The following is a 15,046-nucleotide window of genomic DNA, read 5'->3' on the forward strand; positions in this document are numbered from 1 at the left end:
TGTGCAGGGGTACGAGGTAATAACTTGGCTATGTGCACAGCGGACCAGTACTGAGTCGATGTGCAGGGGTACGAGGTAATAACTTGGCTCTATACACGGGGTACCAGTACTGAGTCGATGTGCAGGGGTACGAGGTAATAACTTGGCTCTATACACGGGGTACCAGTACTGAGTCGATGTGCAGGGGTACGAGGTAATAACTTGGCTCTATACACGGGGTACCAGTACTGAGTCGATGTGCAGGGGTACGAGGTAATAACTTGGCTCTATACACGGGGTACCAGTACCAAGTCGATGTGCAGGGGTACGAGGTAATAACTTGGCTCTATACACGGGGTACCAGTACCAAGTCGATGTGCAGGGGTACGAGGTAATAACTTGGCTCTATACACGGGGTACCAGTACCAAGTCGATGTGCAGAGGTATGAGGTAATTGTGGTAGATATGTACATATAGGTAGGGGTAAAGTGACTAGGAAACGGGATATATAATAAGCAATAGCAGCAGTGTATGTGATGATTCAAAAGAGTGCAAAAGGGGGTCAATGCAGATAGTCCGGGTAGCTATTTGGTTAACTATTTAGCAGTCTGATGGCTTGGGGGTGGAAGCTGGTCAGGGTCCTGTTGGTTCCAGACTTGGTGCATCGATACCGCTTGCTGTGCGGAAGCAGAGAGAACAGTCCATGACTGGGGTGGCTGGAGCATGACAATTTTTACAGCCTTCCTCTGACACCGCCAGGTATAGAGGTCCTGGATGGTAGGCAGCTCTGCACCATTGATGTACTGGGCCTACCCTCTGTAGCTCCTTGCAGTCAAATGCCAAGCAGTTGCCATACCAAGCGGTGATGCAGCCAGTCAAGATGCTCTCAATGGTGCAGAGGAGGATCTGAGGGCCCATGACGAATCTTTTCAGCCTCCTGAGGGGGAAGAGGCGTTGTTGATGCCTACCCTCAGCACCTGGGGGCGGCCCGTCAGGAAGTCCAGGATCCAGTTGCAGAGGGAGGTGTTTAGTCCCAGGGTCCTTAGCTTAGTGATGAGCTTTGAGGGCTCGATGGTGTTGAACGCTGAGCTGTTGTCAATGAACAGCATTCTCACATAGGTGTTCCTTTTGTCCAGGTGGGAAAGGGCAGTGTGGAGCGCAATAGAGATTGCCTCATCTGTGGATCTGTTGGGGCGATATGCGAATTGGAGTGGGTCCAGGGTGTCTGGGATGATGGTGTTGATGTGAGCCATAACCAGACTTTCAAAGCATTTCATGACTACAGATGCGAGTGCTACGGGGCAATAGTCATTTAGGCAGGTTAACTTGGTGTTCTTAGGCACAGGGACTATGGTTGTCTGCTCAGAGTACGCATCCTGGTGAATGTTAACAAAGAGACACACCCCTCCTCCCTTCATCTTACCCAAAGACGCCGTCCGGTCTAGACGATGCACGGAAAAACGAGCGGGACGTATATCCATGTCCTTGTTCAGCCACGACTCCAAGAAACATAGAATGTTACATTTCGTCAGGTCCCGTTGATAGTCTAGAATGGAACCTGTCGTCAGGTCCCGTTGATAGTCTAGAATGGAACCTGTCGTCAGGTCCCGTTGATAGTCTAGAATGGAACCTGTCGTCAGGTCCCGTTGATAGTCTAGAATGGAACCTGTCGTCAGGTCCCGTTGATAGTCTAGAATGGAACCTGTCGTCAGGTCCCGTTGATAGTCTTGAATGGAACCTGTCGTCAGGTCCCGTTGATAGTCTAGAATGGAACCTGTCCAGTTTGTTCTTTAGTGATTGTACGTTAGAGGTGTAGAGGCGATTTATTTGTTCACCAACGTAGTCTCGTCAGAATGCTGCCTCGACTGCCTCTTTCACAGCCGCTTCCACTGCTGACTCGATGTAGAAATTGTCATCCAAATGAAGGTTAGTGAGCGCTGTTCTGATGTCCAGAAACTGTTTTCGGTCAAAAGGAAATGATGGCAGAAACATTATGTACTAAAAAAAGTTAAGATCAATGTAAAAAACAACAACGCAACAATCGGTCAGGAACCCATAAAACGCCTGGGTGTTACCGGTGCTGGGGACGGGGTGTGTTACCGGTGCTGGGGACGGGGTGTGTTACCGGTGCTGGGGAAGGGGGTGTGTTACCGGTGCTGGGGACGGGGGGTGTTACCGGTGCTGGGGACGGGGGGTGTTACCGGTGCTGGGGACGGGGGGTGTTACCGGTGCTGGGGACGGGGGGTGTTACCGGTGCTGGGGACGGGGGGTGTTACCGGTGCTGGGGACGGGGGGTGTGACCGGTGCTGGGGACGGGGGTGTGACCGGTGCTGGGGACGGGGGTGTGTTACCGGTGCTGGGGACGGGGGTGTGTTACCGGTGCTGGGGACGGGGGTGTTACCGGTGCTGGGGACGGGGTGTGTTACCGGTGCTGGGGACGGGGTGTGTTACCGGTGCTGGGGACGGGGTGTGTTACCGGTGCTGGGGAAGGGGGTGTGTTACCGGTGCTGGGGAAGGGGGTGTGTTACCGGTGCTGGGGAAGGGGGTGTGTTACCGGTGCTGGGGACGGGGTGTGTTACCGGTGCTGGGAAACGGGGTGTGTTACCGGTGCTGGGGACGGGGTGTGTTACCGGTGCTGGGGACGGGGGGTGTTACCGGTGCTGGGGAACGGGGTGTGTTACCGGTGCTGGGGACGGGGTTAGGGTGTGTGTTACCGGTGCTGGGGACGGGGTGTGTTACCGGTGCTGGGGACGGGGGGTGTTACCGGTGCTGGGCACGGGGGGTGTTACCGGTGCTGGGGACGGGGGGTGTTACCGGTGCTGGGGAACGGGGTGTGTTACCGGTGCTGGGGACGGGGTGTGTTACCGGTGCTGGGGACGGGGTGTGTTACCGGTGCTGGGGACGGGGGGTGTTACCGGTGCTGGGGAACGGGGTGTGTTACCGGTGCTGGGGACGGGGTTAGGGTGTGTGTTACCGGTGCTGGGGACGGGGTGTGTTACCGGTGCTGGGGACGGGGGGTGTTACCGGTGCTGGGCACGGGGGGTGTTACCGGTGCTGGGGACGGGGGGTGTTACCGGTGCTGGGGAACGGGGTGTGTTACCGGTGCTGGGGACGGGGTGTGTTACCGGTGCTGGGGACGGGGTGTGTTACCGGTGCTGGGGACGGGGGGTGTTACCGGTGCTGGGGACGGGGGGTGTTACCGGTGCTGGGGAACGGGGTGTGTTACCGGTGCTGGGGACGGGGTTAGGGTGTGTGTTACTGGTGCTGGGACGGGGTGTGTTACCGGTGCTGGGGACGGGGGGTGTTACCGGTGCTGGGCACGGGGGGTGTTACCGGTGCTGGGGACGGGGGGTGTTACCGGTGCTGGGGAACGGGGTGTGTTACCGGTGCTGGGGAACGGGGTGTGTTACCGGTGCTGGGGAACGGGGTGTGTTACCGGTGCTGGGGACGGGGTGTGTTACCGGTGCTGGGGACGGGGTGTGTTACCGGTGCTGGGGACGGGGTGTGTTACCGGTGCTGGGGAACGGGGTGTGTTACCGGTGCTGGGGAACGGGGTGTGTTACCGGTGCTGGGGACGGGGTGTGTTACCGGTGCTGGGGAACGGGGTGTGTTACCGGTGCTGGGGAACGGGGTGTGTTACCGGTGCTGGGGACGGGGTGTGTTACCGGTGCTGGGGACGGGGTGTGTTACCGGTGCTGGGGACGGGGTGTGTTACCGGTGCTGGGGACGGGGTGTGTTACCGGTGCTGGGGACGGGGTGTGTTACCGGTGCTGGGGAAGGGGGTTAGGGTGTGTGTTACCGGTGCTGGGGAAGGGGGTTAGGGTGTGTGTTACCGGTGCTGGGGAAGGGGGTTAGGGTGTGTGTTACCGGTGCTGGGGAAGGGGGTTAGGGTGTGTGTTACCGGTGCTGGGGCAGGGGGTTAGGGTGTGTGTTACCGGTGCTGGGGCAGGGGGTTAGGGTGTGTGTTACCGGTGCTGGGGAAGGGGGTTAGGGTGTGTGTTACCGGTGCTGGGGAAGGGGGTTAGGGTGTGTGTTACCGGTGCTGGGGAAGGGGGTTAGGGTGTGTGTTACCGGTGCTGGGGAAGGGGGTTAGGGTGTGTGTTACCGGTGCTGGGGAAGGGGGTTAGGGTGTGTGTTACCGGTGCTGGGGAAGGGGGTTAGGGTGTGTGTTACCGGTGCTGGGGAAGGGGGTTAGGGTGTGTGTTACCGGTGCTGGGGAAGGGGGTTAGGGTGTGTGTTACCGGTGCTGGGGAAGGGGGTTAGGGTGTGTGTTACCGGTGCTGGGGAAGGGGGTTAGGGTGTGTGTTACCGGTGCTGGGGAAGGGGGTTAGGGTGTGTGTTACCGGTGCTGGGGAAGGGGGTTAGGGTGTGTGTTACCGGTGCTGGGGCAGGGGGTTAGGGTGTGTGTTACCGGTGCTGGGGCAGGGGGTTAGGGTGTGTGTTACCGGTGCTGGGGCAGGGGGTTAGGGTGTGTGTTACCGGTGCTGGGGCAGGGGGTTAGGGTGTGTGTTACCGGTGCTGGGGAAGGGGGTTAGGGTGTGTGTTACCGGTGCTGGGGAAGGGGGTTAGGGTGTGTGTTACCGGTGCTGGGGAAGGGGGTTAGGGTGTGTGTTACCGGTGCTGGGGAAGGGGGTTAGGGTGTGTGTTACCGGTGCTGGGGAAGGGGGTTAGGGTGTGTGTTACCGGTGCTGGGGAAGGGGGTTAGGGTGTGTGTTACCGGTGCTGGGGAAGGGGGTTAGGGTGTGTGTTACCGGTGCTGGGGAAGGGGGTTAGGGTGTGTGTTACCGGTGCTGGGGAAGGGGGTTAGGGTGTGTGTTACCGGTGCTGGGGAAGGGGGTTAGGGTGTGTGTTACCGGTGCTGGGGAAGGGGGTTAGGGTGTGTGTTACCGGTGCTGGGGAAGGGGGTTAGGGTGTGTGTTACCGGTGCTGGGGAAGGGGGTTAGGGTGTGTGTTACCGGTGCTGGGGAAGGGGGTTAGGGTGTGTGTTACCGGTGCTGGGGAAGGGGGTTAGGGTGTGTGTTACCGGTGCTGGGGAAGGGGGTTAGGGTGTGTGTTACCGGTGCTGGGGAAGGGGGTTAGGGTGTGTGTTACCGGTGCTGGGGAAGGGGGTTAGGGTGTGTGTTACCGGTGCTGGGGAAGGGGGTTAGGGTGTGTGTTACCGGTCTTGGGGAACGGGGTTAGGGTGTGTGTTACCGGTGCTGGGATTAGGGTGTGTGTTACCGGTGCTGGGATTAGGGTGTGTGTTACCGGTGCTGGGGAAGGGGGTTAGGGTGTGTGTTACCGGTGCTGGGGAAGGGGGTTAGGGTGTGTGTTACCGGTGCTGGGGAAGGGGGTTAGGGTGTGTGTTACCGGTGCTGGGGAAGGGGGTTAGGGTGTGTGTTACCGGTGCTGGGGAAGGGGGTTAGGGTGTGTGTTACCGGTGCTGGGGAAGGGGGTTAGGGTGTGTGTTACCGGTGCTGGGGAAGGGGGTTAGGGTGTGTGTTACCGGTGCTGGGGAAGGGGGTTAGGGTGTGTGTTACCGGTGCTGGGGAAGGGGGTTAGGGTGTGTGTTACCGGTGCTGGGGCAGGGGGTTAGGGTGTGTGTTACCGGTGCTGGGGAAGGGGGTTAGGGTGTGTGTTACCGGTGCTGGGGAAGGGGGTTAGGGTGTGTGTTACCGGTGCTGGGGAAGGGGGTTAGGGTGTGTGTTACCGGTGCTGGGGAAGGGGGTTAGGGTGTGTGTTACCGGTGCTGGGGAAGGGGGTTAGGGTGTGTGTTACCGGTGCTGGGGAAGGGGGTTAGGGTGTGTGTTACCGGTGCTGGGGAAGGGGGTTAGGGTGTGTGTTACCGGTGCTGGGGAAGGGGGTTAGGGTGTGTGTTACCGGTGCTGGGGAAGGGGGTTAGGGTGTGTGTTACCGGTGCTGGGGAAGGGGGTTAGGGTGTGTGTTACCGGTGCTGGGGAAGGGGGTTAGGGTGTGTGTTACCGGTGCTGGGGAAGGGGGTTAGGGTGTGTGTTACCGGTGCTGGGGAAGGGGGTTAGGGTGTGTGTTACCGGTGCTGGGAAGGGGGTTAGGGTGTGTGTTACCGGTGCTGGGGAAGGGGGTTAGGGTGTGTGTTACCGGTGCTGGGGAAGGGGGTTAGGGTGTGTGTTACCGGTGCTGGGGAAGGGGGTTAGGGTGTGTGTTACCGGTGCTGGGGAAGGGGGTTAGGGTGTGTGTTACCGGTGCTGGGGAAGGGGGTTAGGGTGTGTGTTACCGGTGCTGGGGAAGGGGGTTAGGGTGTGTGTTACCGGTGCTGGGGAAGGGGGTTAGGGTGTGTGTTACCGGTGCTGGGATTAGGGTGTGTGTTACCGGTGCTGGGGAACGGGATTAGGGTGTGTGTTACCGGTGCTGGGGAACGGGATTAGGGTGTGTGTTACCGGTGCTGGGGAAGGGGGTTAGGGTGTGTGTTACCGGTGCTGGGGAAGGGGGTTAGGGTGTGTGTTACCGGTGCTGGGGCAGGGGGTTAGGGTGTGTGTTACCGGTGCTGGGGCAGGGGGTTAGGGTGTGTGTTACCGGTGCTGGGGCAGGGGGTTAGGGTGTGTGTTACCGGTGCTGGGGCAGGGGGTTAGGGTGTGTGTTACCGGTGCTGGGGAAGGGGGTTAGGGTGTGTGTTACCGGTGCTGGGGAAGGGGGTTAGGGTGTGTGTTACCGGTGCTGGGGAAGGGGGTTAGGGTGTGTGTTACCGGTGCTGGGGAAGGGGGTTAGGGTGTGTGTTACCGGTGCTGGGGAAGGGGGTTAGGGTGTGTGTTACCGGTGCTGGGGAAGGGGGTTAGGGTGTGTGTTACCGGTGCTGGGGAAGGGGGTTAGGGTGTGTGTTACCGGTGCTGGGGAAGGGGGTTAGGGTGTGTGTTACCGGTGCTGGGGAAGGGGGTTAGGGTGTGTGTTACCGGTGCTGGGGAAGGGGGTTAGGGTGTGTGTTACCGGTGCTGGGGAAGGGGGTTAGGGTGTGTGTTACCGGTGCTGGGGAAGGGGGTTAGGGTGTGTGTTACCGGTGCTGGGGAAGGGGGTTAGGGTGTGTGTTACCGGTGCTGGGGAAGGGGGTTAGGGTGTGTGTTACCGGTGCTGGGGAAGGGGGTTAGGGTGTGTGTTACCGGTGCTGGGGAAGGGGGTTAGGGTGTGTGTTACCGGTGCTGGGGAAGGGGGTTAGGGTGTGTGTTACCGGTGCTGGGGAACGGGGTTAGGGTGTGTGTTACCGGTGCTGGGGAAGGGGGTTAGGGTGTGTGTTACCGGTGCTGGGGAAGGGGGTTAGGGTGTGTGTTACCGGTGCTGGGGAAGGGGGTTAGGGTGTGTGTTACCGGTGCTGGGGAAGGGGGTTAGGGTGTGTGTTACCGGTGCTGGGGAAGGGGGTTAGGGTGTGTGTTACCGGTGCTGGGGAAGGGGGTTAGGGTGTGTGTTACCGGTGCTGGGGAAGGGGGTTAGGGTGTGTGTTACCGGTGCTGGGGAAGGGGGTTAGGGTGTGTGTTACCGGTGCTGGGGAAGGGGGTTAGGGTGTGTGTTACCGGTGCTGGGGAAGGGGGTTAGGGTGTGTGTTACCGGTGCTGGGGAAGGGGGTTAGGGTGTGTGTTACCGGTGCTGGGGCAGGGGGTTAGGGTGTGTGTTACCGGTGCTGGGGAAGGGGGTTAGGGTGTGTGTTACCGGTGCTGGGGAAGGGGGTTAGGGTGTGTGTTACCGGTGCTGGGGAAGGGGGTTAGGGTGTGTGTTACCGGTGCTGGGGAAGGGGGTTAGGGTGTGTGTTACCGGTGCTGGGGAAGGGGGTTAGGGTGTGTGTTACCGGTGCTGGGGAAGGGGGTTAGGGTGTGTGTTACCGGTGCTGGGGAAGGAGGTTAGGGTGTGTGTTACCGGTGCTGGGGAAGGGGGTTAGGGTGTGTGTTACCGGTGCTGGGGAACGGGATTAGGGTGTGTGTTACCGGTGCTGGGGAACGGGATTAGGGTGTGTGTTACCGGTGCTGGGGAAGGGGGTTAGGGTGTGTGTTACCGGTGCAGGAGCAGGCGGTGGGGTGGAGACATCAGCCCCTGCTGCCTCTACATAGTCGCTGAAGGCAGCGATGTCACTCTCCTTCTCCACGATGATGCAGAGAGGAGCGCCCAGAGGAACATCACGCGTTCCCTCAGACACCATGATCTTCGCCAGGTAACCCTCCTCCTGCACCTCAAACCCTGCACTCACACACACACAGACACACACACAATTGATATCACACTTTGTGTACAGTCTGTCTGTGTAATGTTGGGGTGTTTGTACAGTCTGTCTGTGTGTTTATACAGTGTGTGTACAGTCTGTGGGTGGTGTGTACTGACCGATGGTAGCCTTGTCGGTCTCTATCTCTGCCAGTAGATCTCCTTCACTGAGTTTCTCTCCAACCTTCTTCTCCCAGCGCTGCACTGTCCCCATGGTCATCGTAGGAGACAGGGCTGGCAGACACACCTAACACAGACACAGACATGGTCATCGTAGGAGACAGGGCCGGCAGACACACCTAACACAGACACAGACATGGTCATCGTAGGAGACAGGGCTGGCAGACACACCTAACACAGACACAGACATGGTCATCGTAGGAGACAGGGCTGGCAGACACACCTAACACAGACACAGACATGGTCATCGTAGGAGACAGGGCTGGCAGACACACCTAACACAGACACAGACATGGTCATCGTAGGAGACAGGGCTGGCAGACACACCTAACACAGACACAGACATGGTCATCGTAGGAGACAGGGCTGGCAGACACACCTAACACAGACACAGACACAGACATGGTCATCGTAGGAGACAGGGCCGGCAGACACACCTAACACAGACACAGACATGGTCATCGTAGGAGACAGGGCCGGCAGACACACCTAACACAGACACAGACATGGTCATCGTAGGAGACAGGGCTGGCAGACACACCTAACACAGACACAGACATGGTCATCGTAGGAGACAGGGCTGGCAGACACACCTAACACAGACACAGACATGGTCATCGTAGGAGACAGGGCTGGCAGACACACCTAACACAGACACAGACATGGTCATCGTAGGAGACAGGGCTGGCAGACACACCTAACACAGACACAGACACAGACATGGTCATCGTAGGAGACAGGGCCGGCAGACACACCTAACACAGACACAGACACAGACATGGTCATCGTAGGAGACAGGGCTGGCAGACACACCTAACACAGACACAGACATGGTCATCGTAGGAGACAGGGCTGGCAGACACACCTAACACAGACACAGACATGGTCATCGTAGGAGACAGGGCCGGCAGACACACCTAACACAGACACAGACACAGACATGGTCATCGTAGGAGACAGGGCCGGCAGACACACCTAACACAGACACAGACACAGACATGGTCATCGTAGGAGACAGGGCCGGCAGACACACCTAACACAGACACAGACACAGACATGGTCATCGTAGGAGACAGGGCCGGCAGACACACCTAACACAGACACAGACATGGTCATCGTAGGAGACAGGGCTGGCAGACACACCTAACACAGACACAGACATGGTCATCGTAGGAGACAGGGCCGGCAGACACACCTAACACAGACACAGACATGGTCATCGTAGGAGACAGGGCCGGCAGACACACCTAACACAGACACAGACATGGTTTCTGATAAGACTAATTGGACCGGAGACGCAGACTGGTCGGGGACTTCAAACTATCTTAACTGAAAGTGTTTAGTACAGGAAAATGTAAGGTGTTGTGTCCTACCTTCATGTGGGTTGGTAGGGAGCTGCCAGGGGCGACAGCAGTGGGGGGGGGAGGGGCAGCTGCAGAAGGGGCAGAGCTAGCAGCCAGCTTGTCCAACGTCAGGTCCTTAAAGGCTGGGATCAGATCAGCACTGAAAACACACAGAGAGGTTAGAACACACACACACACACACACACACACACACACACACACACACACACACACACACACACACACACACACACACACACACACACACACACACACACACACACACACACACACACACACACACACACACACACACACACACACACACACACTCCTGTGGACAACACACACACACTCCTGTGGACAACACACACACACTCCTGTGGACAACACACAGACCTGTCGACGGTGATGCAGATGACTGCTCCCACGGTGACGTCTCTAGTTCCTTCAGGTACCAGGATCTTGGCCAGGTAACAGTCCTCCAACAGCTCAAACCCCACCGTGGCCTTGTCCGTCTCCACCTAACACACACACAGTTAGCCAGGTCTGTGGTAACAGTCCTCCAACAGCTCAAACCCCACCGTGGCCTTGTCCGTCTCCACCTAACACACACACAGTTAGCCAGGTCTGTGGTCACTACGTATGAAACAGAGGAACACACCGTGGCCTTGTCCGTCTCCACCTAACACACACACAGTTAGCCAGGTCTGTGGTCACTACGTATGAAACAGAGGAACACACCGTGGCCTTGTCCGTCTCCACCTAACACACACACAGTTAGCCAGGTCTGCGGTCACTACGTATGAAACAGAGGAACACACCGTGGCCTTGTCCGTCTCCACCTAACACACACACAGTTAGCCAGGTCTGTGGTCACTACGTATGAAACAGAGGAACACACCGTGGCCTTGTCCGTCTCCACCTAACACACACCAGTTAGCCAGGTCTGTGGTCACTACGTATGAAACAGAGGAACACACCGTGGCCTTGTCCGTCTCCACCTAACACACACACAGTTAGCCAGGTCTGTGGTCACTACGTATGAAACAGAGGAACACACCGTGGCCTTGTCCGTCTCCACCTAACCACACACACAGTTAGCCAGGTCTGTGGTCACTACGTATGAAACAGAGGAACACACCGTGGCCTTTGTCCGTCTCCACCTAACACACACACAGTTAGCCAGGTCTGTGGTCACTACGTATGAAACAGAGGAACACACCGTGGCCTTGTCCGTCTCCACCTAACACACACACAGTTAGCCAGGTCTGTCGGTCACTACGTATGAAACAGAGGAACACACCGTGGCCTTGTCCGTCTCCACCTAACACACACACAGTTAGCCAGGTCTGTGGTCACTACGTATGAAACAGAGGAACACACCGTGGCCTTGTCCGTTCTCCACCTAACACACACACAGTTAGCCAGGTCTGTGGTCACTACGTATGAAACAGAGGAACACACCGTGGCCTTGTCCGTCTCCACCTAACACACACACAGTTAGCCAGGTCTGTGGTCACTACGTATGAAACAGAGGAACACACCGTGGCCTTGTCAGTCTCCACCTAACACACACACAGTTAGCCAGGTCTGTGGTCACTACGTATGAAACAGAGGAACACACCGTGGCCTTGTCCGTCTCCACCTAACACACACACAGTTAGCCAGGTCTGTGGTCACTACGTATGAAACAGAGGAACACACCGTGGCCTTGTCCGTCTCCACCTAACACACACACAGTTAGCCAGGTCTGTGGTCACTACGTATGAAACAGAGGAACACACCGTGGCCTTGTCCGTCTCCACCTAACACACACACAGTTAGCCAGGTCTGTGGTCACTACGTATGAAACAGAGGAACACACCGTGGCCTTGTCCGTCTCCACCTAACACACACACAGTTAGCCAGGTCTGTGGTCACTACGTATGAAACAGAGGAACACACCGTGGCCTTGTCCGTCTCCACCTAACACACACACAGTTAGCCAGGTCTGTGGTCACTACGTATGAAACAGAGGAACACACCGTGGCCTTGTCCGTCTCCACCTAACACACACACAGTTAGCCAGGTCTGTGGTCACTACGTATGAAACAGAGGAACACACCGTGGCCTACTAGGAAACAAGGAACACACCGTGGCCTTGTCCGTCTCCACCTAACACACACACAGTTAGCCAGGTCTGTGGTCACTACGTATGAAACAGAGGAACACACCGTGGCCTTGTCCGTCTCCACCTAACACACACACAGTTAGCCAGGTCTGTGGTCACTACGTATGAAACAGAGGAACACACCGTGGCCTTGTCCGTCTCCACCTAACACACACACAGTTAGCCAGGTCTGTGGTCACTACGTATGAAACAGAGGAACACACCGTGGCCTTGTCCCGTCTCCACCTAACACACACACAGTTAGCCAGGTCTGTGGTCACTACGTATGAAACAGAGGAACACACCGTGGCCTTGTCCGTCTCCACCTAACACACACACAGTTAGCCAGGTCTGTGGTCACTACGTATGAAACAGAGGAACACACCGTGGCCTTGTCCGTCTCCACCTAACACACACACAGTTAGCCAGGTCTGTGGTCACTACGTATGAAACAGAGGAACACACCGTGGCCTTGTCCGTCTCCACCTAACACACACACAGTTAGCCAGGTCTGTGGTCACTACGTATGAAACAGAGGAACACACCGTGGCCTTGTCCGTCTCCACCTAACACACACACAGTTAGCCAGGTCTGTGGTCACTACGTATGAAACAGAGGAACACACCGTGGCCTTGTCCGTCTCCACCTAACACACACACAGTTAGCCAGGTCTGTGGTCACTACGTATGAAACAGAGGAACACACCGTGGCCTTGTCCGTCTCCACCTAACACACACACAGTTAGCCAGGTCTGTGGTCACTACGTATGAACAGAGGAACACACCGTGCCTTGTCCGTCTCCACCTAACACACACACAGTTAGCCAGGTCTGTGGTCACTACGTATGAAACAGAGGAACACACCGTGGCCTTGTCCTCTCCACCTAAGCACACGACAGTTAGCCAGGTCTGTGGTCACTACGTATGAAACAGAGGAACACACCGTGGCCTTGTCCGTTCTCCACCTAACACAACACAGTTAGCCAGGTCTGTGGTCACTACGTATGAAACAGAGGAACACACCGTGGCCTTGTCAGTTCTCCACCTAACACACACACAGTTAGCCGGTCTGTGGTCACTACGTATGAAACAGAGGAACACACCGTGGCCTTGTCCGTCTCCACCTAACACAACACAGTTAGCCAGGTCTGTGGTCACTACGTATAAACAGAGGAACACACCATGGCCTTGTCCGTCTCCACCTAACACACACACAGTTAGCCAGGTCTGTGGTCATACGTATGAAACAGAGGAACACACGTGGCCTTGTCCGTCTCCACCTAACACACACACAGTTAGCCAGGTCTGTGGTCACTACGTATGAAACAGAGGAACACACCGTGGCCTTGTCCGTCTCCACCTAACACACACACAGTTAGCCAGGTCTGTGGTCACTACTTATGAAACAGAGGAACACACACGTGGCCTTGCCGTCTCCACCTAACACAACACACGTTAGCCAGGTCTGTGGTCACTACGTATGAAACAGAGGAACACACCGTGGCCTTGTCCGTCTCCACCTAACACACACACAGTTAGCCAGGTCTGTGGTCACTACGTATGAACAGAGGAACACACCGTGGCCTTGTCCGTCTCCACCTAACACACACACAGTTAGCCAGGTCTGTGGTCACTACGTATGAAACAGAGGAACACACCGTGGCCTTGTCCGTCTCCACCTAACACACACACAGTTAGCCAGGTCTGTGGTCACTACTATGAAACAGAGGAACACACCGTGGCCTTGTCCGTCTCCACCTAACACACACACAGTTAGCCAGGTCTGTGGTCACTACGTATGAAACAGAGGAACACACCGTGGCCTTGTCCGTCTCCACTAACACACACACAGTTAGCCAGGTCTGTGGTCACTACGTATGAAACAGAGGAACACACCGTGGCCTTGTCCGTCTCCACCTAACACACACACAGTTAGCCAGGTCTGTGGTCACTACGTATGAAACAGAGGAACACAAGTTCAAGATATAGAGGAGAAGAGAAGAGCACCATTCTCAGTAACTACACTGAAGTATAAACCATGAACAAAGTGACATTCAAATGATTTATCTCGATTTACTGAACAAACTCACAAGAATGATGATTAAGTTACATTTAAACGTCTCAGAGAATTTCCAATAATCATCACAAAACACTTCAAAGTATAGTGCATCTTTAGCAGCAGGTAGTAGGTGAGGATCATGCGAATGGTGGGGGGGGGGACTGGCGCCGTGGTGGGGTGGGGGGGACAGCACCGTGGTGGTGAGGGGGGACATGCACCGTGGGGGTGGGGGGGGCATGCACCGTGGTGGGTGGGGGGGACATGCACCGTGGTGGTGAGGGGGGACTGGCGCCGTGGTGGTGAGGGGGGGATACCATGGTGGGGTGGAACTGGCACCGTAGTGGGAATATCATTTGTTTTTCAACAGGACAATGACCCAACACACCTCCAGACTAATCAGTTTTATTTACGAGGGTATGTTTGGAGGCATGAGTGAAGGAGGCTTTGTTGCGAAATAGGAAGCCGAATCGAGATGTAATTTTGGATTGGAGATGCTGAATGTGAGTCTGGAAGGAGAGTTTACAGTCTAACCAGACACCTAGGTATTTGTAGTTGTCCACGTATTCTAAATCAGAACCGTCCAGAGTAGTGATGCTAGTCGGGCGGGCGGGTGCGGGCAGAAATCGGTTAAAGAGCATGTATTTAGTTTTACTAGCATTTAAAACCAGTTGGAGGCCACGGAAGGAGAGTTGTGTGGCATTGAAGCTCGTCTGGAGGTTAGTTAACACAGTGTCCAAAGAAGAGCCAGAAGTATACAGAATGGTGTCGTCTGTGTAGAGGTGGATCAGAGACTCGCCAGCAGCAAGAGTGACATCATTGATGTATACAGAGAAGAGAGTCGGCCAGATAATTGAACCCTGTGGCACCCCCATAGAGACTGCCAGAGGTCCGGACAACAGGCCCTCCAATTTGACACAATGAACTCTGTCTGCAAAGTAGTTGGTGAACCAGGCAAGGCAATCATTCGAAAAACCGAGGCTACTGAGTCTGCCGATAAGAATGCGGTGATTGACAGAGTCGAAAGCCTTGGCCAGGTCGATGAAGACGGCTGCACAGTACTGTCTTTTATCGATGGCGGTTATGATATCATATAGGACCTTGAGCGTGGCTGAGGTGCACCCGTGACCAGCTCGTAAAC

General features: G+C 56.3%; 1 protein-coding gene across 1 annotated transcript in view; it reads right to left on the reverse strand.

The window, feature by feature from the left end:
* Positions 1–15,046, reverse strand: part of dlat (dihydrolipoamide S-acetyltransferase (E2 component of pyruvate dehydrogenase complex)) — a 42,740-nt gene that overhangs the window by 20,561 nt on the left and 7,133 nt on the right. The window contains exons 2-5 of the mRNA XM_038987244.1: positions 10,098–10,222; positions 9,729–9,858; positions 8,296–8,422; positions 7,973–8,154 (exon numbers count right to left, since the gene is read on the reverse strand). Coding sequence (XP_038843172.1) covers positions 7,973–8,154; positions 8,296–8,422; positions 9,729–9,858; positions 10,098–10,222 — 564 coding nt within the window. The remainder of the gene's footprint in view (positions 1–7,972; positions 8,155–8,295; positions 8,423–9,728; positions 9,859–10,097; positions 10,223–15,046) is intronic.

This window comes from Salvelinus namaycush, unplaced genomic scaffold (genome assembly GCF_016432855.1).
Source record: "Salvelinus namaycush isolate Seneca unplaced genomic scaffold, SaNama_1.0 Scaffold678, whole genome shotgun sequence".
Taxonomy (NCBI): Eukaryota; Metazoa; Chordata; class Actinopteri; order Salmoniformes; family Salmonidae; genus Salvelinus; species Salvelinus namaycush.